This window comes from Adiantum capillus-veneris, chromosome 4 (assembly GCF_014529385.1).
Source record: "Adiantum capillus-veneris isolate H3 chromosome 4, ASM1452938v2, whole genome shotgun sequence".
NCBI lineage: Eukaryota > Viridiplantae > Streptophyta > Polypodiopsida > Polypodiales > Pteridaceae > Adiantum > Adiantum capillus-veneris.
In genome coordinates, this window is record NC_140934.1 from 95,913,369 (window position 1) to 95,939,573 (window position 26,205).

The window sequence follows — 26,205 nt, forward strand, 5'->3', positions numbered from 1 at the left end:
AAAATGTTACTAAATTTTCTAGATCAAATAACTTCTAAGCAAGCTCAAAATTCTTTAAATATTGCCTCTTTATGTACATAATGATGACATTTACTTCTGATAGTGGACTTGTAAATTTTCAAATAAAATCATTTCTTTTTCTGTATAATGTAGCACAAATAACATACTATCCCTAAGCAACCTATGCTATGATATATTTTGGGACTAAAATACACATAGCAGTAAAGAACCCTTTACAAGATCCCAGCCATACAAAGAAAGGATTGGAAGTTGTGACCAAGACTCGTCACATGAGCTACATTGTTGAAGATGACCGATTTCTACTCTCGGAATGGCGAAAAGAGAACCCCTTGGCGACCGCTCTTATGTTGATTTCTTTATGGACCCCTTGTTTCTTCACCCCTTCTGGCCTTAGGAGCCAGTACATGAGAGCTCCGAATATACCACCAACCGTGGGACCCACCATGTAAATCCACAAATCCGTAAAATTCCAGCTCACCAGTGCAGGCCCCAAAGCCCTTGCTGGATTTATGCCACCACCAGAAATAGGCCTGCAAAATTGCGATTTCAGAATCAAGATTTGTGAGCTGAATTTGGACTTCAGAGCTCCAATACTTGAAAAGCTACCCTTGCCTAACTTCACATCGTGTAAATCACGTGAGCGAGCGAGCGAGCGTGCGTGGGTGGGTGCGTGCGTGCGTGCGTGCATGCGCGCACGCAATATTTCGTATCTTGTTTGGTTGCTCACGGGAATCACTACAAGTAAACCCTCCATATTGCGGCAATCACTCCCTAAGTTCAAAACCCCTAAATTTTTCATGAATATAACACACCCTTGTCTAATTTGATATGTGTCTGTTGCCTTTGATTGGTACCCTTCTGGATGTTTAATATGTACAAAAATAAGGGGCTAAATAACCCCCTTCTATTGAGCTCATGTACTACATTTACATATTTGCCTCAAATGTGGTTGCGAGCCGCTGGAAACGAGCGGTAGTTCTATAGCACACACCACATTGCAAGTATATGATGTAATGATTTCCTCTTTCAATGCTCTGATAGTGTTTGAAGTCACCTACCCAACAATGATTATGTCGAGAGCTACAGTAGCGCTGATAGCCAAGCCAGCAAATTGGCCAATCTGCAAGAGGAGACAAGGCAAGTCTTGGCAAACTTTTTGCTGCAACAGAGAGTATACAGTTTGTGAAGTTGCAAGTCCTGAATTTTATAGAGCAGATTGCAAGGAAAGTCATGCAAAACGGGCATTTCACGTGTTTGCATGCATGCATGCGTGTGTGTGTGCGCGCGCACGCACGCGTACAAACAAAACACTAGCTCACAAGAATGATGCAAGCATATTCACTGGTAAATGAAGAAAACACATACAGCTCGAGTATCGGTTGCCACGGACGCACAGACAAAGAGTAAAAGGAAACCAGCTATGCTCTCAGCTGCGACAGCTTGTAGAGCAGTTCCTTTCCGGGTCACCATTACAATTGGCCACTGGGGCTTGAACACCACCTCTAGCACCAAGGATGCTACAATCCCACCAGTTAGCTGTGCACATATGTACAATGGAGCCTGCCAGTATAACTCACCAATGAGCCACAAAATAGCAAGTTTGAGTACCAAGTGCACAAATGTGTGTATCAGCGTGCGTCACGTGCGCATACACACACCTGGAAGTGTGTGTTGAGGGGGGGGGGGGGGGGGGGGGGGGGGGGGGGGGTGGTTTAAATTGCTTAGCTGAAGAGAATACTTTTCTTACCAATTGAAGAGGAAAGTGCTTGATCAAGGTATAAGCAACAGTGACCGCAGGATTTATGTGAGAGCCCGACACATGCCCGAGTGTGAAGATGGTCACCATGGTTGCCATCCCCCCTGCCACAGAAAGGGCCAGTAAGGATGCTGCCCCATCACTCTCCAGAGCATACGTGTTTATCTTTACTGCCATTATTGTGAAAACCACCATGAAACATGCCAATGTTTCCCCTACTAACTGCCCACTCATTCAAAGAACAGATTAATTACTTTCACCTGATTAAAGTCACACACACACACACACACACACACACACATGCGCGCACACTTATATGCATATTCACACCTTTAGTTCATAGTTTCCCCCTTTCTCTCTCTATTTACAGGGAAAACATCTTCTATTCATAAATATCTGGAGGGAACATATCCCAAGTCAAAAGATACAAAGTACATCAGAGGAATTTCCAACAGTTATATACAATGAGCAAAACAAGGCTACACCTTGTTTTTCAATGTCTCGAATTTCCTAACATAAACAACTCAATCAGAAGCAAGCTATGGCAAGCCCTTCTCATACTGATTCATCAATGCGGCTAGAGAAAATATCATCTCTATCACAACTATCCAAAGGAGAGGTGACAAGTAACATGCCACCATGCTCGGTCTTCCCAAGGTTCAATGTGAGTCCTCTCTGTGTACAAAACTCATCAAGGCCTGTAAATAGAGCTATAGTCTTTCCTATGACTAAGAGACTAAGACAATATCATCATTATATATAGCATAATATCATGTGGAGTACCTACTACCCTGCCAAACCCACGCTTGTGCCTCACGTGTGAAAATGTACTCTAATATCTCATCGATGCAAACAAAGTAGGCGAGAGTGGGCATCCTTACTTCACACCAATAGTGCTAGCAATTGGCTCTGAGCTGCCTCCTTGGTAGCACACCCAGCTCGTAGAAAGAATAGATTCCCCAAATCATCGCTAACGGCACACCAAGTGTCTGTAGGCACTATAAGAGTAGGTAGTGAGGGACTCTGTCGAAGGCTGTGTGTAAATCCACAAAGCAACAGTGTAGTCGCCTCTTTCAATTGCATGACCAATCGTGCAACACAAAGATGTGGTCGGCAGTAGAGAATGCTCGTCTGAAACCGAGCTTTCTTGTGGCTCATAGGCCCTTGCTCTCTGTATATGAGCTGCAGTATACCTCTGCCACTGCTCCATAGAATTGGGCCAATCATAATGGACCAGTTGTTACCCGAGTCAACTAGAGAGTCCCCCGACTTGTGAATAGGCACAATGGTGTGCCTAGTCCACTATGTCGGTAGTCCCTATCAGTGCTTTGTTAAAGAACAAGGCAATCAACGGTGCGCGAGGATGCTTGTGGCATATATGAGGTGCTCACTCTGCATGCCTCTGAGATTTGCGGAGAAACCATGCTGCAAACAATAAATAGCCTTCTGCACCATCACGACTGTAATGAATGTGGATGTGGCTGAGCGTGGGTCAAGAGGCTCTGGAGCGGTGGCTGTCCAGGTACCTGATAGAGTTTCTGGGAGCAGTCATGCCGTCTCCGTGGGTCCTCAACGGGGGTTGGGCTGCCGTAGTCGGTGCCATGCCACAGCTCAATTGCCGCTCATGGGTAAGTGGTACAACTTTAGCTCGTAAGTCTCCTCAAACTCCCACTTTTTACGGCGGATGAGGGTCCTCATCTCTCTAATAGCTTCTTGCTCAATGATCTCAACTGATGCAAACTGTATACAGATTTACTTGGATAGCTCTCTACACTAATCATCATACCATCTATTCTGGGGCATAGTCCAAGAGCATGTAGTGCTGCCCAAGTGGGTATTGTGTGGGAAGCTACTAGGGGTTGATGTGTGCAAAATGGAGGAGAGCTAGGTAGCAAGTGCCTCAACTGTTGTTGAGGAGTTTAGCTCGTAAATGCCATCATAGACATGTTGAGTCTAGATGTCAGACACATCATGTGAAGTATCTGATGGTGTGTGGGGTGCATATAGATGGGGTGTGTGGTGGGGGGTGTGCTATCAAGTGAGAGGGGGGAAGAGAGTGATGCAAGCATGGAAATGTTTGAAAAGTACTGATGTTTTACTCATGGCAGGACCTGGATGGTTATTTACGAGGGGAGTATTGAAGAATAGTCTGAGCAGTGATTACTCTCAGCACCTCCAAGCGACGCAGGCTACCATCTGCTAGGGAGCGTTTGGTTGTAAAAGGCCTCTATATCTCATGGCCTGAAATTCTTTAGGTTATTTGTGAGAGGAGTGATAAGGGAATCGTTGAGCAGGCCCAAATCAAGATGGTTATTTGCAAGGGGAGTGTTCATCGCCGACTATATGTTTCTGTGTCTTGTAACATGCATATGTAAGCATACTGTGTTGCATTGTGATGTGTCAACCGCTGAATATTCCTAATTGGGTGAGATTGCCTAGGTATGTAATTTTAGTTCATCAAGACACCCGTTACAGATTTGCGCGGTCTGGGTGACAAATTTTCTATGCCAAAATGTCAAGAGCTCAGATGTGGAATGAGAAAATTGAATGACCCTTGGATATTTTTGAGCTAACTTGAGTTGTTTTGTAGATGTAATCGCAGACGATTACTCTTCTTTCAAGAAGGGGGGATGCCACAAAGTGTTGACGTGTCAACTTTCAAACCACTACTAGATTGGTAACAAGACACTTTTATGCCCTTGGACACTTTTATATCCTGTTAACGAAGCAACTTCCTAGAATAACTGCTTGAGATGCCAAGGAGGTCTTAAGTGATCTATATCCACAAAGCTAGCTTATGATCTGAAAAACACTTGAAATTTTTTTGGGCTACTGATTCCGCCTTAAAATTTGGGTTTGAATAACATTTTTAAACCTAACTTAAGTAAAAAAAAATGTGCGCTGTTTTTTGCCAATTTTCATGAGATTAGCATTAGATCACCCTAAAACATAGCCTAGTGACCTCTAAAGTGGCACATAGCTAGCATAGATAGTTCTAAAGGTGTTGTTTTGCTTTTAAAAAATAAGAAGCATGTGTATTGAAAGCTATCTGTGCTTATTTGCTAGTAAAATCTCACATTTTGATGAATATTTTAGAGATGTCTTAGCAATCAAAAGGCAATTTTAAGTGTGTTTATGGATTTATCACTATGTAACTCTTTTTCCTTGAGTTTTGGAGCATCTAATACCCTAAACAGCAAACAACACAAAGATGGGAGTGATTTTTTATGTTACTGGAATCATACTCATTCTGAGTTAATATTATGTTGTCTTCAAATTGCTAAATTTCACTCAAGAAACATGGTACATTTCAAGCTTAGGTCCATATATAAACGTGCAGTTCCAATTCGGCACCAACTTGATAAGTTTATATGCCATACAAAAGGCCACATTATGGAAGCCAGGTTTTTTCACCCATGCAATTTTTGTACTTAATACGGCTTAATAAGAAGCTCATAATTAAAATTTATTCATGTTTGGATCAAGCTATTTATGCATATGCATGCATGCCCTAATCTAGTATCCCCTACATGAATACGTGTGTTCCAGATTGTTTCAGTAACATATGTTTTGATGCTTTTGATGCTTTCTATGCTTGAACATGAAAGTAGAGAATCAAAGTGTGTAAAGTGGAGCATTTATAAAGGTAATGATATGTCACAAACTGTTGACGTGTCAAAGCCCTAAAGAAGGGAGCCAACTTGCAGATGACGGCAAAGGGGCCTAAACCCTAATAAGAACAAGTAACAGAAGAAGAAGTCCTACCAACTTATGGGGACCCCGTCCGATGGGGTCCCAAGTGACATAAAGGAAATAAAGCAGGATCCACACACACACACAAGAACTTGCGAAGCAGGCTAATGACGTGGCAGATTTCCGAAAAATCACGTTGATTGATGACGTGGCAGAATTGTACAGATTTTCGCTTTTCACGATGCTTTTAAGTTTTTAAGGATTTTCATTGTAATTGATTTTCAGGCCAAAGGCCTTTAAATATGAGGTTAGGGCTCATTCTCTGGCATGCTTCCTGGAGAAGGTGCAGAGTCTGGAGTACCGGCTTGTACTGTGTTGATGCAATATAAAGAAATACCGAAAGGGGCGCCAAGGTTTGGGGCCAATACTCTCTGGGGTGGAATTCCGCCACTCCGTGTCGCGTGTCGTCTCTCTCTCTCTCTCTCTCTAAGTTCAATTGTTATTGAAGTGCTAAAATTTTGTTCAGTCTGTTCTTTTCTATTGGCACGTGGTGCCCGTCTTATGACATCATAGGTGTATGCATAGGGCAAAATACAAAAAATACACTTTTTTTGTTCTTAATTCTACATTCAAAAGAAAAATTTTGGGCCTACAACAACCATAGACTTTGGTCAAGAACTCATTGATGTTTACGGATTGTGTGGAGATTTTTGTACCTTGATATAATAGGGTTCACCTAGCAAATATGTTGTTTTTGGTCAAATTGAGTACTCCTTTGGCTTTGAGAGCTCCTCATGGCCATACAATCAAGAGTTATAAGTGTTTCTTACTTTTTCCACATGAAGTTGTTGAAGTAAGGACTTTCACAAACACATACATATGATAGGAGTATTGATTTTTTTTCCAAAACCCCAAACGGACACTTTTATGTCCTATTAGGTTACCAAACTAGTGCCCCCCAAGCCTAACCCTAGCCAACTTGTAGATCCCGACCAAGGGGCCTAAACCCTGGTAGAAGTAGAAGCATAAGAAGTCTTCACCAACTTACACGTCCTCACGAGTGGCCCAAATAACAAGATAGGTTAGGATTAATAATCCTAACCACCAGCTAACTTATAGGACCCCGTCTGATGTGACCTAAAAATAAAGGACTCTCGTACACACAAAATGCCTTGCGTAGCCAGCTAATGATGTGGTAGTTAGCTAATGATGTGGTAGTTGTATGGACCACCCAAAAAACGCGTTGACATGCTGACATGGCAGAATGGTCGGACACCCGTGTTTCACGCTACTGATGTGGCAGAACTGTACCGATTTCCTGATTTTGCGTTGATGTCCAAATTGCTAGCTTTTCGACCAGATGCTTTTGAGACTTGAAGCTTTTCATGCAAACTGCTTTTCATGGCCAATGGAGCCTTTAAATATGTGCCAAAGGCTCACTCTCTAGCATCCTACAACGTGGAAGATGCACATTTGTTGCTAAATTGGCTTTATTTGACAAAAAAATCATTCTAAATGAATTATTGGATTTATAAGTGAGAGGGTTTTCTCGCTTTTAACATCCGGGAAAAAAATTCTAAATGAATTATTCAAATTTTAAGTGAGGGTTTTTCTCACTGGAGACATCCGAGTACAAAAATTTCTAGTGCGTCATTCGGAGTGATGACAGGAGCACTGTGAAAGGGAATATCCGTAAGGCCACCGGGAATGGGTACTTCTGATGCGTCATAGTCGGATGGGTGATAGGGAGCATCGGGAAGAAGTATTCGACCATCCGAGAGCAGACATCTCTCATGCATCATAGGATGGGTGACATAGAGCATCGCGAAGGAGATTGTACCATAAGTTTGGTAGGAAAAGACTAGGTGATGGGTATTCCTGATGCGTCACAAGGTGGGTGACGCTTGCATCGGAAAGGGAATATCCATAGTCAGAAGGAAATTCCGAACTATGTTAGAATTGTGCACAAGGAAGAGCAAGCACTTGAATGAAGATGGATTCAGAGGAAACTTTGAGGAAATACAATTGCTTTCTGAGAAAGCAGGTTGCTTTTCGGGAAAGCAGATGCTTTCCCGCGAGGAAGTCTATGTCTGCATTGCAATTGTGCATGTGATTGCATCCAGGGACGCCTGGGAAGTGCTATGAAAGCACTGTTTTTAACTTATGAGGTTTTATTGAGATTTTGGGCAGATTCAAACTAATTACAAAATACACCGACCGCCCAGTCAATAAGTGGGCAACCACATGGGAAAATAAAGCAACAAAAACCAGCCAGCGATTTCTCTCTATTTCTCTCTATACCCTCTGGCTTCAATATTAAGTGATAAATTCTATTTATCCGAGTATATTCTATATATTGATATGCGCTCCCGTTTGTGACTTCCCGCGAGGAAGTCTATGTCTGCATTGCAATTGTGCATGTGATTGCATCCAGGGACGCCAGGGAAGTGCTGTGAAAGCATTGTTTTTAACTTATGAGGTTTTATTGAGATTTTGGGCAAATTCAGACTATTTTAAATACGTCGACCGCCCACTCAAATAAGTGGGCAGCCACCTGGGAAAATAAAGCAGCAAAAAACAGCCATTGATTTCTCTCTCTATACCCTCTGGCTTCAATATTAAGTGATAAATTCTATTTATCCGAGTATATTCTATATTGCTATGCGCTCCCGTTTGTGACAGTGGTATCAGAGCATAGTCTCCTCTCTTTCTCTGTAAAGGAGGACGACTCTAGGAAGATACGGGAAGAAGCCATGACAAGCCAAGAGAGAATTAAGCAGGCGGAACCCTAAGTCTTGCAGGAAGAGCTGGCAGAGTTGGGAAATTTCCTCTCTCTACAAGAAGTCGACAAGACTTGGGATTCTTTGAGAGGGCAACATGAGCATGATGCTCAAGACCCTAGAGAATCCAAGGAGTGAAATGCTCAAGATCCTTCAGAATCTAGAAAATATCCATGAACATCAATCCAGAACCATAGCCAAGAAATCCCGTCATTCCGGGAAGGATATGAAGAAGGTCTCTAGACCTAGGAACACTCCAATCAAGTTTCATACTTTTGACGCAAGGGAAGATGTTCCGAAATTTAGCGCTTTCATTCGACAGTTTGAAGTTGCCTTCGCAAATGGCAATTTCTCAAAAGCGTCGAAGGTGAGGCATGTGACCAAACACCTCAAGGGGAATTGCAAGTACTTGGTGGTATACCAAAGCTCTGCAAGGAATTCAAAACAAGACTTGGATTCAATTCAAAGCTGAATTTTTGGACAAATTTTTTTCCTCTACGCTTTGAGGAAGGCATCAAAGAAGATTGGGATCGGTTTGCCCGATAGGAGCACAAGCGAGTCATGGATCATGTGAATAAGTATTGGTTCACTCTTTCCAAGGTGGCTCCATTCTTGAATCTCTTTGAGGAAGAAACGATAAAGAAGTTTAACGAAGGACTTTTGGCCAAATTTTGTAAACGCATCCGCAAGATACTTTGCAACGGATGGTGGAGTCAGCAATACAAACTAAAAGTGTACACCTCAGTGTACATAGAATCTAATCCCCGTAGTGGGACGGGAACCATTGAACACAGAAATTGGCATATTTTTGTTACCTCTCCTCGAAGGATACGTTGCTATTCGGAGAAAGTTTGGAGTAAGGTAATTCAAATTAACTCCTGATTTTTTGAATAGAAGACCCTCAAACTTTAAGTGAGAGGGCAGGTCTTTGATCAAAGTTAAATCTTTGAGGAACTCATAAACCGCGTATTGCTTTTATGCATGTGTCTAACTAGGACAATCACTCTCGAGTATTTATGAGAGTAGGATCAAGTTGGAACATTGTTCTATGAGATGAACTAGTTTGCTAACGATCCAAAAGGTCAATAATTGATCTGGTATCCACTAATTCTCCAACAAATTACCTGCTATTGCGGATAGGACGGCAGAAAGGAAGGAACCATTCCGAGATTTCAAGCAGAGTAAAAGCTTTCGCTAAGCTTGAAGCCTAAACCAATTAATAGAAGCTATGGTAGTGTTTTTCGCACAAGTGAATGAACACTCTCATTATGAGGGAAGAAACAAGCGACGACTACGGCCTGTGCTAGAGGAATCCAAGGACTAAAATCCTAGTTTATTTGATGAGCGGGTTTTGCTCTAAGATCGAGCCAAGGTATCGTCAGGTCGAGCGTCTTCGGTCTAAGGATCTTACGAAGGGAAGGTAATTTCCCAGGTTCACCGAAACTCTAACACAGCTTAAGAATTATGTACACCTTTGGATACATGGATAACACACGAAGATGTAGACCTATGCCAAGGAACTGGACGGGAGCTTGTTATACTCTCTTGAGCACCTTTTTGCGCGGAAGGATATTCCGGCACGAGAATGTCCATTTAAGATGTGTTCGGTAGAAGGAATTTGAGTTTCTCTACGGAGAAGAGGTTTTCTGATGGTTGTTGATCATCGAGAACGCTACCACTAAAGTAGCAAGTATGGTAGTACAATCTGCTCGTATACTACCAGTATGAGCATGAACTCTTATGTTCGGGAGTTCAAAGACGGAAAGAAAGACCTTAACCACATATGGAAGAACATCCCTGAGATCCAAAGTAGGTTCATTCTATTGTGAACCAAGTTTGAACATACGTTTAGAAAATGCTATGGCTAGAATCCTATTTGCCTAAGATTCTACAAAGCCGTCATTGACGCTTGCAAGGTGAATCATTTTTTATGATTTTGCAAGGATGAGACACTAATGGACGTTGGGAAAACATTGCTTGTGGTAATAACTCGCACGAGGAAAAGATTGGAAAGAAGTGCCGCCGTGCACAAGGAATCTTCGGATTGGAACTGTCTACCTAAGTTGAGCGACGGCCTGGGACAAGAACCTTCTTTAATGTGATTGCAGACTCTGTTTATGGAAGAAAGACATCGAGATTAATGCTCTATGATTTGGGTATTCCCTATGTGGGAAGACACAAGAGGTTTAATGTCACCAGCGTGTGACTACTATCTATCCTTTTTGTTGATTTCTTTCCTATTATCTATTTACTTTCACTTTTTGGAAACACCCCTCGGGAAATCTAATTGCCCTGCATTGCATAGCTAGTGTGGAACTGTCCAGAGGGAGTCTAGGCCTGAGGGCAAGAGAGCACTAAGGTTGGACAAAGACTATGGTTAGCCAAAGCGGGGTCATTGACTAGCCAAAGTGGAATCCTTTGCTACAAAGGCTACATTTCAGTTCTGGGTGTGGTTGCAGTGTACAAAGAGGGTCAGATGACCTAGAAAGATACAATGGCAGCATCTAAAATTTAGGGAACTACTATTTTGGGACCTGAAAATGTGTTGGCGTCATTACCTCCGGAATGACAAAGGGAACATTTTCTTACTCTGCCGTGAAGTCAATTGGGCAACCGGTTGGGAGATTTTTAGGCGGCAACCCCGAAACGGGAAAATGCTTGTAAATGTGCCAAGTGGCACATTCTGGTGCACTTTCCTCATGCAAGAGAAGGTGGCGCTGAATTTGAAGGGAGAAGAGCCTCATTTTCAGATTTTGTCACAGGTTAAGAGCTATGGAGTGCTTGCTTTCCCTCCTATGTACAGTGCAGTGCTAGGAGTGATGTCCTGCACGCTACGCACTACCCTCTCTCTCCCCTATGGCAGTATGTTATGCCCCTCTAGTGGGCTTTTCATTTGACCAATGTACAGTTGTGTGGGTTCATGCGCGATTGCCGAGGCAAGAGCCTCTTGCACAGGTATTGGATTAGCTAGCACCTAATCCCCCGCAGGTACAGGTGAATTCGTAGAGGTTTCACACCAGAAATCTCGTCCGATTCAAAGGGCAAGTAGCCCTACAGATGCGAGAGCTCGAGGACTTGCTACGGATGCGACCGGCACGCAAAACGGAGCCCGAAACAGTAGATTACAGCCTGCTGTGTATTTTTGCAGGTTTAGGGTTTTGGCCCTAAATGGTCCCTAATACCCCCAAGAAGTTCGGGGACGCGAGGGGACTGCTGTACAGGTGATCTGGCACATTTTCGGGGCTGAAAACAGAGAATTCAGCGTGCTGCAGATTCTCGCCAGGTTTTGCAAAGTGCCCGTATGCGTCGTGAAAGTCATTCAATGCGTGGAATACTGACTGTGAAGGGTCCTAGTACAGTTATGCTGCTGAAATCGGGCCGGAACAGTGGAAATTCAGCCAAGTTTGTGCGGGGTAGCTTGTAGGGATCCACAGTGTTTATTCCCTCTTTTGAAGAATAAAGAAATACCGAAAGGGGCGCCTAAGTTAGGGGGCAATCTGGTGTCGGTCTACTCATACAGGTGCAATCTAGCAGCCTATATCCCTCTCCCCTTTGTTGTGTCTTGAAAGTACAGGTAAAGTGGACGACAAATTAAATGGGTGAAAGCTAAATAAGGTTTAAGTTTAAAGTCTACCGCCCTTTTCGGATTGAACAGGCCGGTTTCATTTAATACCCTCAAGACTAACAGCGCAGGATTATGCGCAAGGACACATACCTAGATTGATTTCTAGGAGGCTCATTCTTCTCGAGGTTGAGAAGGCAAAAGTGAGTTAACAGATTCTCGAATGAGGAAACTTTCGATCTGTTGGAAAGACGCGAATGACGAGTTCTTACATGGCTCGTAAGTTTGATGATTGGTGAAGGATATCCTCGAGGTACTAGAGGAACGACATGAACTGGTAAGGTAAGTATTTAATTATTGAATTTTTGTTTAATCTAATTTTTAAGTCTCTTTTGAGAAAGGACTAGCTCAACTTACCATTGAGCAAGATTTGGAACCTTTCCGGTTTCTCCCTGGCAGTTCAGTTGGACCTCTACAATTGAGGACAATTGTTTATAAGTGAGAGGGATGTTGCTAAATTGGCTTTATCTGACAGAAAAATAATTCTAAATGAATTATTGGATTTATAAGTGAGAGGGTTTTCTCGCTTTTAACACCAGGAAAAAATAATTCTAAATGAATTATTGGAATTTTAAGTGAGGGTTTTTCTCACCGGAGACATCCGAGTACAAATATTTCTAGTGCGTCATTCAGAGTGATGACGGGAGCACTGTGAAAGGGAATATCTATAAGGCCACCAGGAACGGGTACTACTGATGCGTCACATCGGATGGGTGAGCATTGGGAAGAATAATTCGACCATCCGGGAACGGACATCTCTGATGCGTCATAGGATGGATGACATACAGCATCGCGAAGGAGATTGTACCGTAAGTTCGGTAGGAAAAGACTAGGTGATGGGTATTCCTGATGCGTCACAAGGTGGGTGACGGGTGCATCGGAAAGGGAATATCCATAGTTAGGAGGAAATTCCGAACTGTGTTAGAATTGTGCACAAGGAAGAGCAAGCACTTGAATGAAGATGGGTTCAGAGGAAACTCTGAGGAAATACAATTTGTCACGATTGTGACTATGTTAACAGCAATACATCTACTCCTAGTTGCAAATACACGAAGTGTCATGCCAAGGAGGACCCCTGCGCTTGGATGGTCACACCCCTTCGCCCAAAGGACGTCTCTTCGCCAAAAGTCACACTCCTTCGACGACTGGTCACACCCCTTCGCTCTACGGGTGCGACTCTTTACCCAATGGTTGCAGCTCTTCGCCGAAAGGATGTGTCTTTACGTCTAAAGTCGTGTCTCTTTACCAAGAGACGTGTCTTTTCATTTATGTCTCTTCGTCTCCTATATAAGGAGCCCTTGTATCACAACGCAGAGTCTTCTAAGTCTTGTCTCGAGTACAATTAAAGTTTCTTAAGTCTTAATCATGAGTTTCAATACTTAATTAAGGATTAGCATCTAGAATCCTCACAGTGGTATCAGAGCAAATTTTTTCCGAGACCCGAAGGTTGTGAACCTCTCACCCTCACCGCTACCCTCTCCCCCCCCCCCCCCCCCCCTTTTTCCAAGAGTTGCATGGAAGCAGAAGAAAGGTGGTACACACACCTCCGAGCATGAGGTAACATGAAATTTTATGTTTCAATTACATAAATAACAGACGAAGACGTAGATGTGTGTGTGCGGCGTGCCGCGTACCTGGTGATTTTCGGGGGAAATTTCGTGCTAGAGTCCGATTCGTGAACCTCTTCATATACACACCCCTTGGTGAAGGGACACACCCTCTCACCTCTTGACACCTCTACCCGCTGGTGGCTGCCCAAAGTTTCGCACCCCTTCCAGAGGATTGCACCCCTCCCTTCCCGGTGCGCTGGGCTGAATTGGTAAAACGCTGGCTGAAAATCTGAAGCGCTGGCAGATTTACACCTTTTCGCTGGCCTTTGTTTTTTACGTTGGGTAATTTACTATGGCACAAGTCAATTTTCAAATTATTAAAGCCCTTAAGTCAAGTGATTTAAGTTGGCTGCCCAAGACCGAAATTTTTTAACCCATGTGAAAACACCCAAATTTTTTTAAAAACAAATGAGAACTCACTCACTTCATAAAAAAAACCCCCAAATAAACTAACTTAAAAAAACAAAGAGAAAACCCATCCGCGCTGGCCTTGTGCACACACTGCACGCGGTACCTTTCGCCGATGAGAGCAGTTGTATAACTTTGTAGGACAAAATTCCTCGACAAAATTTTACGGATGAATTTCTCTACTCAGAGCCGGAAGTAATAATTATTCCCGATTCCCCGATTCTAGAGCGCGAAATTATTCCCGACGCATTTTCCGCTCATCCCAAAACCTGTTCGAGTTCCTTTTGAGGCGTAACCATGCCAAATTCTCAGGACGGAGGTGGTCAATCTGACGATGCCCTTACTCTTATTAAGGAGTAGATGGCCACACTTTCCGCAAGCCTTGCATCACTTCACACTCGCTTGGATGTGATGCACACGTAAAACACTTCTCGAAGTCGACTTGTTGTTTCTCGAACTACACATGCTGATTCGACACCTTCATCCGAAGCTTCAGTGGACGAACCAAACGAACCAGATCCAACTAAAGAGGTAGACAATCACGAACTTCAATTACTTTATAAAAATTTTAATGCTGCACAGAAGAAGAAGCTTGATGTTAAAACTGCCGGAACCGTATAATGGTCGCCACGACAAGCGCCTGCTGGACCAATGGCTGTTCAAAATGGATATTTACTTATCGAACACGGATTTGGTCGAGAGTAAAAAAGTTGCACTTGCTAGTTCTCTGCTCAAGGACAGCATTTCTTTGGTGGCAACGACGGGTTGCTGATGGTAAACACACACCTTCTTGGGATAAATTCCGGCTTGCTATTCGCAAGGCATTCGAACCTGTAATGCGGATTTTCGTGCCCGGTCCTCTCCGCCGCCTGAGCCAGGCAGGTTCCTTGGCCGCGTACATCACAGAGTTCCAAAGACTAACTCTGGAGATAGAGACCCTTAGTCCCTCTAATAAACTTCACAGCTTTATCGACAGACTTGAACCCAACCTGAAGGACGATGTGCACATATACAACCCTACCACCTTGGATGCTGCAATTTCCTATGTGGAGCGTCTTGGCGATAAACGGCGCCCTACACGGAATTTTCTCCCTGGTGATAGATCTTCAAACAGCGCTCGCTTTTCACAGCGCGATCGCAGAGACAACTATAGCCAAAGTCAGCAACATCAGTCTCAGTTCAGACAGCAAGCAACGCAACCTTATTCAACTTCAAAGTTCTATTCTCAAGATCGACAATCTCAAAGCACATCCTCTTCACATGTTCCTCCACTTGATCGTGGTAAAGAACGTGATTTTTCTCAAGATCGACCTTCCAATACTCAGCAAGGCTCCTTGTTAAATGGATCTTCGACTTCAAAGAAGGAAGGATTATGTACAATTTGCAATGGTAACCATAGATGGTATCAATGTCCAAAGAGACCAAATCCGTCTAATTTGAAAAGAAATTCCAACGCGGAAACATCATCGAATTTTGAACAACCAGATTTTGCTAAGGATAAAGGAAAATCTGTGGTCAATACGATTCGTGTCTCAGAGGATACGAGTATTCTTCTGAAGCATGCTCAATGCAATTCTTCAGTTTTGGAGCCTCTCTCAAAGCAAGTTTTGAGCCTTCTTGGACTACTCAATGGTCGCTCCATAAATATTTTGGTGGACAGCGGATGCTCGAATAATTTCGTCAGCACTCAGATAGTTCAACAACTTGGCTTACCAACTCAAAAGACATCTCACTTATATGATGTGGAATTAGCAGATGGATCAATTTTGACTTGTGATCAAACAGTTCGACACTTGCAGTTCGAGATTCAAACTTATGCAGATCAACTGGATTTTGAAGTCATGCCTTTATCTTATTACCACATGATTCTTGGTCAGCATTGGTTATTTCAATATGATCCAGCAATTAGCTTTCGAGGACATACTATCAATTTGTTCAAAGATGGACGTGAATTGACTTTACATGGGCTTTCTCGTGCGGAAAGAGTGATTCAAGCCTCACGTGTACTAGTCAAACAACATGATACAGTGGATTATGAAGAGAATATGATTTCCGATGCAGATGCAGATATTATTATTGATGAATTTTTGAATTCATTAACTTCTCCCGAATCAATTGATGAAGACAAAGATAAAGATATAGTTGCAGATTCCGAGTCTGAAGACGACTATGCTTTCTTTGATTCTTTACTGGATGATGATATGACAATTACAAGTCATGAAGTTACAGTTCCAGAAGATGATTCTGAAGAATTTTGGGATTCATTATTGGAAGATGATTACAGTCTCAAGCCAAAATCCTCTCCAGTGATTCATAAAGTTGAAGTTACCCCATCTGAAGAGTACCTTGAGAAGATTTCCTCTTCCCCAAATATTTCATAGTTATTGGAAGATTTTAAACCAGAAGGCTTACATCGCACGAAGGATTTTGAAGATCAACCTCTTGTTGCAGTCAACCTGATTATGCCAGATTCCTCTAAAAAGTCTTTGAATAATGCAATGACATGGGATTTAACAGTCAAAGTAAAAAGGTTTCGCAAGAAGCAAAGGTTCAAGACAGACTTCAGATAACTCAAAGACTGAAAATTTTCAAAGATTCAATGCTTTTCCAGAGTTCTATCAACATCAGAAGTCATTTCTTTGACACGGGCTCTCATTTTAAATGGGAGGGAATGTCACGATTGTGACTATGTTAACAGCAATACATCTACTCCTAGTTGCAGATACGCGAAGTGCCATGCCAAGGAGGACCCCTGCGCTTGGATGGTCACACCCCTTCGCCCAAAGGACGTATCTCTTCGCCAAAAGTCACACTCCTTCGACGACTGGTCACACCCCTTCGCCCTACGGGTGCGACTCTTCGCCCAATGGTTGCAGCTCTTCGCCGAAAGGATGTGTCTTTACGTCTAAAGTCGTGTCTCTTCACCAAGAGACGTGTCTTTTCATTTATGTCTCTTCGTCTCCTATATAAGGAGCCCTTGTATCACACATTCAATCAAAAAAAACGCAGAGTCTTCTAAGTCTTGTCTCGAGTACAGTTAAAGTTTCTTAAGTCTTAATCATGAGTTTAAGTACTTAATTAAGGATTAGCGTCTAGAATCCTTACACAACTGCTTTCTAAGAAAGCAGGTTGCTTTTCGGAAAAGCAGATGCTTTCCCGCAAGGAAGTCTATGTCTACATTGCAATTGTGCATGTGATTGCATCCAAGGACGTATGGGAAGTGTTGTGAAAGCATTGTTTTTAACTTATGAGGTTTTAGTGAGATTTTGGGCAAAATCATACTATTTTTAAAATACACCGACCGCCCACTCAATAAGTGGGCAGCCACCTGGGAAATAAAGCAGCAAAAACCAACCAGCGATTTCTCTCTCTATTTCTCTCTATACCCTCTGGCTTCAGTATTAAGTGATAAATTCTATTTTATCCAAGTATATTCTATATTGCTATGCGCTCCCGTTTGTGACAACAGGAGTGCTATCACCGTTGTACTGAGTTGAAGCAATATAAAGAAATACCGAAAGGGGCACCCGGGTTTGGAGCCAATGCTCTCTTAAGGTGGAAGTCTACCACTCTGTGTCTCTTGTGTCATGATTCTCTTTCAATTTAGTCGTCTTGAAGTGTCTAAAGTCTGTTCAATCTATCATTTTCCGTTGGCACATGGTGCCTCCCGTTACAGTGGCTCCCCTCTCCCCTCTTGTGCAACATGCACCAGACGTGCACTTAAAAAATACACTGCTAAAAATCCAAGATCCTAAAGGTATATCTCAAAATTGAGGAGAATCTATGAGGTCCTCCTCCCCCATCCACTTTGCAACGACAGCCAAAAAGTTCTTGCCCTTGTCCAAATTATTGGTAGACCTAGCTTCCCCTTCTGTTCTTGTGCCTTGGGACCTGATATGAGCTGGTCTCCTTGGTTCTTTCTTTGCACACTTCAAGAAGACATGTCCCTATTCACCAAAACCATAACACTTGCCCTCTTTGAAGTACTCGGCACACTGCTCTTCTATCAATTTGGGCCCTTTGGATTTCTTCTTCTGCAACTTGCTCTTCTCTTTTCCTTGGAAGACTCCTTTCCCGTTGACTTGGACATTGGCCTATCCCTTGGATAAGTCAATGAGCCTGAATGCATGGAAAATATGTCCTTTGCATGTACCACGAGCTTCTAAATGCTCTTGGATTTTTGCTTCAAACAGTATCCCCGGATCTCTTTTGGTAGGCCACAACAAAACCACTCTTTCTGCTCTAGAAAAGGGATCCCCCGAAAAGAAGCAACTCGCAAAAAGATACCCCAAAATTGTTAGCAAACAAGTATCGTCTTTTGTCCTCCTCAGATGGGTCCACGTCATGATGGCGGCATCCTCTTCATACACCTCTGTCAACCATGCTGAAGTGAAGAGTCTTTTGAACTTTACCCACTTCTTGGGTGCTTTCTCAAGGTCAACCACCATGTCTGTGCATTACATTTCGAAAAAGACGGAGCCTTTAGTACTTGGAGGCTTCGGAAAAACGACCCCCAAAAATAACGATATCAAACTGTTGTATCTAAGCAAGAGCTCAATGGGAATCCTTGAAGCCCGAAAAAGTGTCAAACTTTACTGCTTGGCCCACTGTCAAAGTCGACAACGCGGAAACATAGAGCAAAGAGAGAATGCACAGAGAGAGAGAGAGAGAGAGAGAGAGAGAGAGAGAGAGAGAGAGAGAGAGAGAGAGACTACTAAACCAATCAATTGGGCAATGAAAAGATTATAATACAATGGGGGCTAGGTGCTTCTTATAAAGTAGCTTGGGAGCCTTGAGTACCCCCTTAGAGAATTGCGCTACCAAGAATCTTCTCAAATAAGTAAAATAAATACCTAAAGACAAAATAATACTAGGATCACATTGGGCTATTCACTTGAGATGCTATAACTTTTAGCACCCTCTATGCAACCCATAGTGGACATATGTAGGAAGACCAAGTTGATGAAGAAGTTATCATGGACAGCCCAACACCGACACTGGGATACTAGATACACCTCGGGATTTGCTACCACCAACCTTTTACTTGAGAAGAATGCCATCATGAGCATCGATTGCCTCACAAAAAATTGAACTATAGACCACACTACGTCCAATCCCCATTCATGAATTTTGAACACATCACATCCAAACTTTCCTAGACAATGAACTTTTGGAACACATCCAATCCATAATATGGCCGACAACAATGAATTTGCATGCACATCCAAAGTATTTTGTATACGTCGCATTGGTTCCTTGCCAAATGCAAGTGCCTTGAGCTCCGACCCACGGGTTCAAGCACCGATAGCTTGAACTCCAACATATGGGTCCAAATCATGTATAGGGAGCTCCTTTTGCCCCCCTCTGCAACTCATAGGCCTCTCTCTGGCTGAAGCATATTGCAGTAACGACGACCACCACCACCTGGCTATAAATCTGCCATCGCGGCCATTGTGGCCGCCACCGCATGTGCCATGATGATCTCCTCAGTGGAATCCGTATCTGCCCTATTCTTGTCAAGCTTGGCTTTGTTTTTGTCCTCTTTCGAGCTCTTGCATTTATCTTTGGCTTCCCATTCCCAAGCCAAACAAAGCATCTTCTCGCATTTAGAACAACGGCTCTCAAACCTCACGGGTATCGAGGCGGCTTAACTGAGCACTAGTCGATCCACTTTCCATAGCCTTTAGTTGATCAAGGTTCATTGGTACCGAGTGGTAATGATCATCGAGGTTGCTAGTGGCCACCCTGGAAACAGTTCCATAGAAGAATATCCAAAAAGACCATGACGCTCTAGCATAGGGCTACCACTTCTCTGGCATGGAGCTACCAGTGACCACTCCCTTCAGCGTTTCAATCGTTGTTTCAAAACACACGTTTAACAAAGGAGTGATCGTTGCGAGCATCTCAAGACGCATCCATAGACACAGGCAATTACCTCCCTTCTACACTTGCGTTTGAAAACGAAGTCGGGATTGCTCAACCTTAGAACCCCTATCGCCTACCTTTCAGAATGCACCTGAAAATGCTAGCAATGAGATTCTCCTCTGATAGAGTTTCAAAACGTCCCTCATAGAGTGTCAAGGTTCGATGCCGATGAGATCTTGGAAATCATAAGCGTCGATCTTCTTGTTGTTGCCTTGCTCTTCTTCTATTTCTCTTCACCAAGTGCAATTTCTCCCACAATCAACCAACGATGAGCTCAAATACCAAGTCAACGATGTGGAAGCATAGAGCCAAGAGAGAATGCATGAGAGAGAGAGAGAGAGAGAGATTGTTGAACCAACCAACTAGGCAATGAAATAGATTATAATACAATGGGGGCTAGCTGCTTCTTATACACTAGCTTGGGGGCCTTAAGTATCCCCCTCAAAGAATTAACTTGCCAAGAATCTTGTCAAATACGTAAATAAATACCTAAAGACAAAATAACAATTAGAATCACATTGGGCTATTCACTTGAGATGCTAAAGCTTTAACACCCCCAACACCCCCATCCTTGAACTCTTTAGTCTTCTTTTTCTTCTTCTCACAGTCGGAACTTTCAGAAGAGGCCGAGGTCTCCTCCTCTGAACTGCTGATTGCTTTCTGTATTTCCTAGAATTTTTCTTGAAGCTTCTTTTCTTTTTCTTGGTCTTCACAGCTAGTTCCACTTTCTCTCATCCTCACAGGATTTGCAGAAGTCGTTTGTAGTATATTGTGATACTTGTGGTCGTAGTCCAAATGCGGTCTTAATGCAAGAAGGCCAATGTCATTGCCTACAAGAGCCGATTGTTCTCACGACCAGAATTGACAGCACAGATTTGTGAGAGAGCTTTTGGCGGCTATCCATGCTCTTATTCAGTGGCGGCATTACCTACTCAGAGCCGATTTTATGGTTTTCACAGATGATGAGAGTTTACGCTACTTCTGTCACTCACGAAAGCAGCTATCAGAAAAAGCAGTTGCGGTGGGCAAACATCTTGTCACGATTTACTTCCGGATTGTCCATGTGCAGGGACAAAAGAAATTGGTGGAAAATACTTTGTCCCGAAAGCCGTTGGTTCTGGCTATTTTCGCGATACATCATAGAAACTTCGAGAATACGGTCGGTCAGTACGCCACAGAACAGATTTTGCAGATGTATTCAGTTGAATACAGAAAGGGGAGATAGTAGAGGATTATTCCATTCAGGATGGCTACTTGATGAAGAAAACCATGTTGTGCGTTACACAGCCATTGAAGGGAAAAGGTTCCAATCGAATGCCACTGTCCGCCTTTTACTGGTGGCCGATGCATTGCTACCACCTTGAAAGAGGTAGAGAGAGACCTTTTTTGGTCGAGACTCAAGAAGGATGTGGACGAGTTTGTGCGCAGTTGCTTAGTATGCCCGAAGGTCAAGTTTGACAGGCATAAAGCACAGGGATTGTTACAGCCTTTTACCCATACCCACCCGCCTTGGGAAAGTATTGCAATGGATTTCATCTCCCGAGAACACAGCATGGGCACGATTATTTATTGCCCAGGTCTTCAGATTACATGGCATGCCTGAGACGATTGTCTCCGACAAGACCCCAAGTTCACGAGTTTGTTTTGGACGGCTATTTGGTTGAACATAGGCACGCGGTTGCAATTCTCGTTCCACCCACAGACTGACGGGTAATCAGAGATTGCTAATTCAGTGGTACTGGCTTTGTTGAAGTCTTCTTGGTTGGATCAGAAGACTACTTGGGAAAGGTTTTTACCTTTGGTGGAATATGCCTACAGAAACACGTTTGACTCTTTGATGGAGAAGATGCCATTTGAGGAATTTGTTACGAAGGTTCTACCCTTCCTTATCGCGAAAGATAAGATTTTTCTTTGAAGCCGACCACTTCACGAAGGACTTGGTCCGGAAGGCTTTGCAGAAATTTCAGGAAAGATAAAAAAAGGCAACAGATCGCCATTGTCGCGATTTGAAATTGAAAGAGAAGGATTGGGTGCTCTTACATTATGGTAAGGCATGACCGAGAAAGAAAACAAAGGAGAAAGAAGTGGCTTCTTTGTAAGCTTAGCATGACATAGTGTGGACCTTTCCAGGTTTTCCGAAAAGATGAATGATATCTCCTTTGGACTGAAGCTGCTAGAATACTTGGAGGATTCACAATGTTTTTCATGTGAGTCTCTTGAAGCCTTTTGAAGGCGATGTGCTTAATGATGAACAACCCGAAATGGGCGAAAACGAGCAGATACTCGTTCCACAACAGACATTGACACAGAAAGTAAGTAAGAAGGTAAAGCAAGGTAAAGCGAACTGGCGGTTCTTGGTTAAATTCAAGACCTACTTCGCATTGGATGCGAAGCGAATGGAGGAGAAAGACCTAGCAGATATTCCTCGGAATGTGATTCTTTACCTTGAAACCTTTGGTTTAGCATAGTCTATTCCAGATGGAACCCAAAATTCAGCTTGGCCGGAGATCTGGTGCAGTGGGTTTGCACAAGAAGGGAGTTACTCCGCTCCTTTGTCAACAGATGCCTCGACTTTTGAATACTAGTCACTGATGTCTCTTTGAGCTTTAGGGATGCTGAGAGCTGACAGTATTCTGCTGGATGACTTTATGAAATGAAATTCCGGAATATGAAACTGATTTGTCCTTGACTTGTTTTAAGTGCAGGAACTGATAGACGAAATGACTGCAGCATTATTTTAGTCTAATTGATCTCGAATAGACATGGTTGCAATAGGGGTTAGTCAATCGGACATCAATGAGGTCCCGACTGGATCTAGATGCGATTGATAGCTACATTGCCGATAAATCATGGTCTAAGATCCTAATGAATGTTGAATGTCATGTGATGTCCTGTGATGTGACTGTTGATTGGTACATGTGCTAGATGTGTCTTCCTAGTACGTAGGTACTAACAGTCAGTGCTGCTAAGATGGTTTATGGTCTCTGTCTATTTTGCAGGCGTAATCGAGGGCAATTACAATGCTTTCAAGAGGGGGGTATGTCACAAAGTGATGACGTGTCTACCAAAAACCCTAATTCTGTTGCAACCCTAACCCTGAAATGCTGACTGGCCGGCTGCAACGTAAAACGCGGAAAGGCTTCCACATGGAAGCCTGTACGGACCTCCCTGATTTGCGGCAACAGCTGAACTTGCTTTTTTCACGCAAGGGGAGAGAGAGAGAGAGAGAGAGAGAGAGAGAGAGAGAGAGAGAGAGAGAGAGAGAGAGAGAGACTTTTTCTGCTTTATTTTTAAAAGCTAAATATGGACAGCTTTTTGACACTTGCTTTATTTTTATAAGCAAGAGAGAGAAAGAGCTTTGCTTTATGGGAAAGCTTTTGATTTTCAGCTTTTGGGGCTCTACTTTTGGCATCCCGTGTAACTTTAAATATGTGAGCAGGCCTCTCACAACTCAGAGCATCTCGACGCAGAGTCTGAGTGTGAGCGCATGCTCGCACTCTTGTACTTTGAACTCAGATTAATACAAAAAGAAATACCGCAAGGGGCGCCAGTCTTTGGGGCCAATATCTCTAGACATGGAACTCCCCTGGGCCAATGTCGAATAAATTGTGAACTGTGAACTGTTTTGAAGTGTTATTAGGTGCTGTCGTGGTAGATTCTTGACTTAAAGTGTCCAAGTATGTTACAATGATCCTCTGATTTGCTTTCTTCTGAGTGCTTTGTGCTTTTCATCAATTAACCGGTCTTTTGCTCACGAACGTCGTCAAACTCTTCTTGCAAGTACAGCTTCTGCTTTTCTGTACTCGGCTTTGCTTTTGTCTTCATGGCCGAGCTCATAGATGAGTAGACGTCTTCTTGCCATTTAGAGTGAAGCTCGTTGAGTGGATGATTCTTCAGGTACTTCACATATTTCAGGTCCTTGGAGTACTTGATCGTTCCTTTCTCGCACATGTCAACCAAGAGTAGACGTCGATACTCCCGTCTTGTTGAGATTCCCTACTGGAAACTTGCCATGGTCTCCTGAATCCTTGGAAGGAGGCTTCCATCCTTTGGAATACTTGTTGGTTTCCTTTGTTCCCTGCTAGGATTTGAGTTCTCTTCTCTCCCTGTAGGATGCACTGCTAGAACCCATGTGTGCTGCAGAAAAAGGATCGGATCCTCCATAGAAGAAGTATCTTTTGAGCAATGATACTACTATTACAAGCTTCGACACTCCAAGCCAGAAATCAATAGCAACACACGAACAGAAACTGCCACAACAAAATTGAACTTGAAGAGAGAGAGAGAGAGAGAGAGAGAGAGAGAGAGAGAGAGGGAGTCAACAAGAAGCAACAGAATTCCGGTTCCAAATGCATTGGCCCCAAAGACCGGCATCCCTTTCAGTATTTCTTTCCTAATGGTCGATCACAAGGGTACAACTCCCAAGGGTACGTATCTCTCTCTAACTCCGCTTTTTCACACAGCCTCTTGCCCTTGAATTTTCTGGCTGCACATGCCTCTCCAACTGCTTTGCTTTTATAAAGAAATCTCTTCCTCACTTACTTAAGATCGTATCCACAACTTGAGATTGCCGCCATCAGCTTTCCTAACCTGATGTATCTGCCACGTGAATAATCTGCGTATGTCAGCAGTATACCATACAAGCTGTCACGTCATCTGACTGTATTGGTGTAGATAAGAACTTCCAAAATTAGTGACACACCATCAAACACATTAGTAGAAAATGCAATGTTTGATTACATCTTCTGTTGTGTTCTGTTGGTCACATCTTCTCTGTGATGGTGTTCTGTTGGTCACATCTTCCCATCTACAATATATTTATATCTAGGGAACTGGGTATGACCAATGCTTAGTGGGTAAAATGGAAAGGCCTGTATCATTCTATGTAATCTGCATAGTCCAAATTCAAATGGTTTAGTGTCACCTACATCGTTCACCACCCAACCAAGGTTCATTTTTGACGGGCATTTTAACCATTTTGTGTACGCTACTCTGCAAAAAATACCAAAATATGTAAAAGCTGTGAAATTTAAAGGGCAAGGGCACCCATCAAACATTAGCCTTCCACCTGATGGTGACGTGGCACGGTAACATGGCACAGGGTATTTGATAGGTTGGCAATGTCTCTGCTCGTGGTGCGGTGACGTGATGCTGATGAGTATACACCTACCCGGCCAAGTGTATGGCCTTGAAGCATAAGTAATGTCACCAATAAGAGTCATGGCAGAGCCTGTCTTACAAGCCAATTGGATGGCAAGTGGCAGAGTGCCAAAGAGCTCACTTACAGAGAGCTAATGACTATACAAAACTAGTCAATGACATGTAGATTAAGAATGTGGTCATGCATGCATCAGGTATGTTACAAGTGCAACTATGCCTAAATTGTCGGCATAGTTACAGCATATAAAACAAATACATGGTGCATGTGTGACCATGCATGAGGCCCAGTTATTTCAAAAAGTTACTGATACCTATGCATCGCATGACCAGTACCTACCTTGGAAATATCGGAACAATGTTCGGAAAAATTCATTTTCTCAAACATACAAAATTCCTTTCCTTGAAGAGGGGGGAAAAAAATAAGGTTATTTTTGGGAATTTTTAGAGTATTTTTCTCTATTTTGAGGTGGAATTTTTTATCCCTTTCCCCTTGCCCTCAGCCGCCATTTCTAAAATTGAAAACGGCACGATATTAAGCTGAGATACATTTTTCCCTAACATTGTATGGGAAACTGGCTTCCAGTGACCAGTGATTCCACCCATGGCCTCCAATCTTCATGTCAAATGAGCCTGATAGTTGATACTGGAAGCCTTAATTACCATGGCATATAAGGAGTGTTTTTTCAGCTCATTTACCAGAACTTGCAGTTCTGCAACCTGATCATGAGCATATCCCAAGAGAACAACTTGAAACAAAAAAAGAGAGAGAACCAACTTTGCTTCTGTGTGTGCATGCATGCGCCCCACACCCATCCGCATGCATCGAACATGTGCAACCATCTTCTGTGTTGAATGCCATAGACTGAAAGGACTGGGTTGTGGAAGCACCTTTCTGAGAAGAGAGATGAGTTCTTGTTGCATGGATGAGATGATAGCAGGTGAGGCGCTTGGTTGCTCTTGCACCTCTCTATTATTCATGATATCTGCAAGTAAGGGCTGCCTCCTCGACCGGAGCTCCTCCTCCTCTGCCTCCATTGTTTATCTCACTTACACACGCTGCACGCACACACCCCTTTCATCTACACACACCCGCCTCAAGAGATGAAAATGGGGACGTTTGTGTGTGTGTGTGTGTGTGTGTATAAGAGTGAGAGAGAGAGAGAGAGAGAGAGAGATTGTGTCTGTGTCAGCACGTGTACGGAAAGAGAGGGACGACCACAATTTCCTCGA

General features: G+C 43.1%; 1 protein-coding gene across 3 annotated transcripts; it reads right to left on the reverse strand.

Annotated features, from left to right (window-relative positions):
- Positions 1-115: 115 nt before the first annotated feature.
- LOC147459645 (putative aquaporin NIP-type) lies at positions 116-26,205 on the reverse strand. 3 transcript variants are annotated; one of them, XM_086510856.1, is made up of 5 exons: positions 25,864-26,205; positions 1,769-1,999; positions 1,387-1,581; positions 1,080-1,180; positions 116-551 (listed from the first exon to the last, which is right to left on the reverse strand). In XM_086510856.1, the coding sequence occupies exons 1-5, from the start codon at positions 26,008-26,010 to the stop codon at positions 296-298; spliced, it is 930 nt and encodes a 309-aa protein (XP_086366982.1). In that variant the 5' UTR covers positions 26,011-26,205; the 3' UTR covers positions 116-295. The 3 variants fall into 3 exon arrangements, with proteins under 3 accessions (XP_086366982.1, XP_086366983.1, XP_086366984.1); XM_086510857.1 differs by having other exon boundaries at positions 1,080-1,141; positions 25,864-26,198; XM_086510858.1 differs by lacking the exon at positions 1,080-1,180 and having other exon boundaries at positions 25,864-26,203.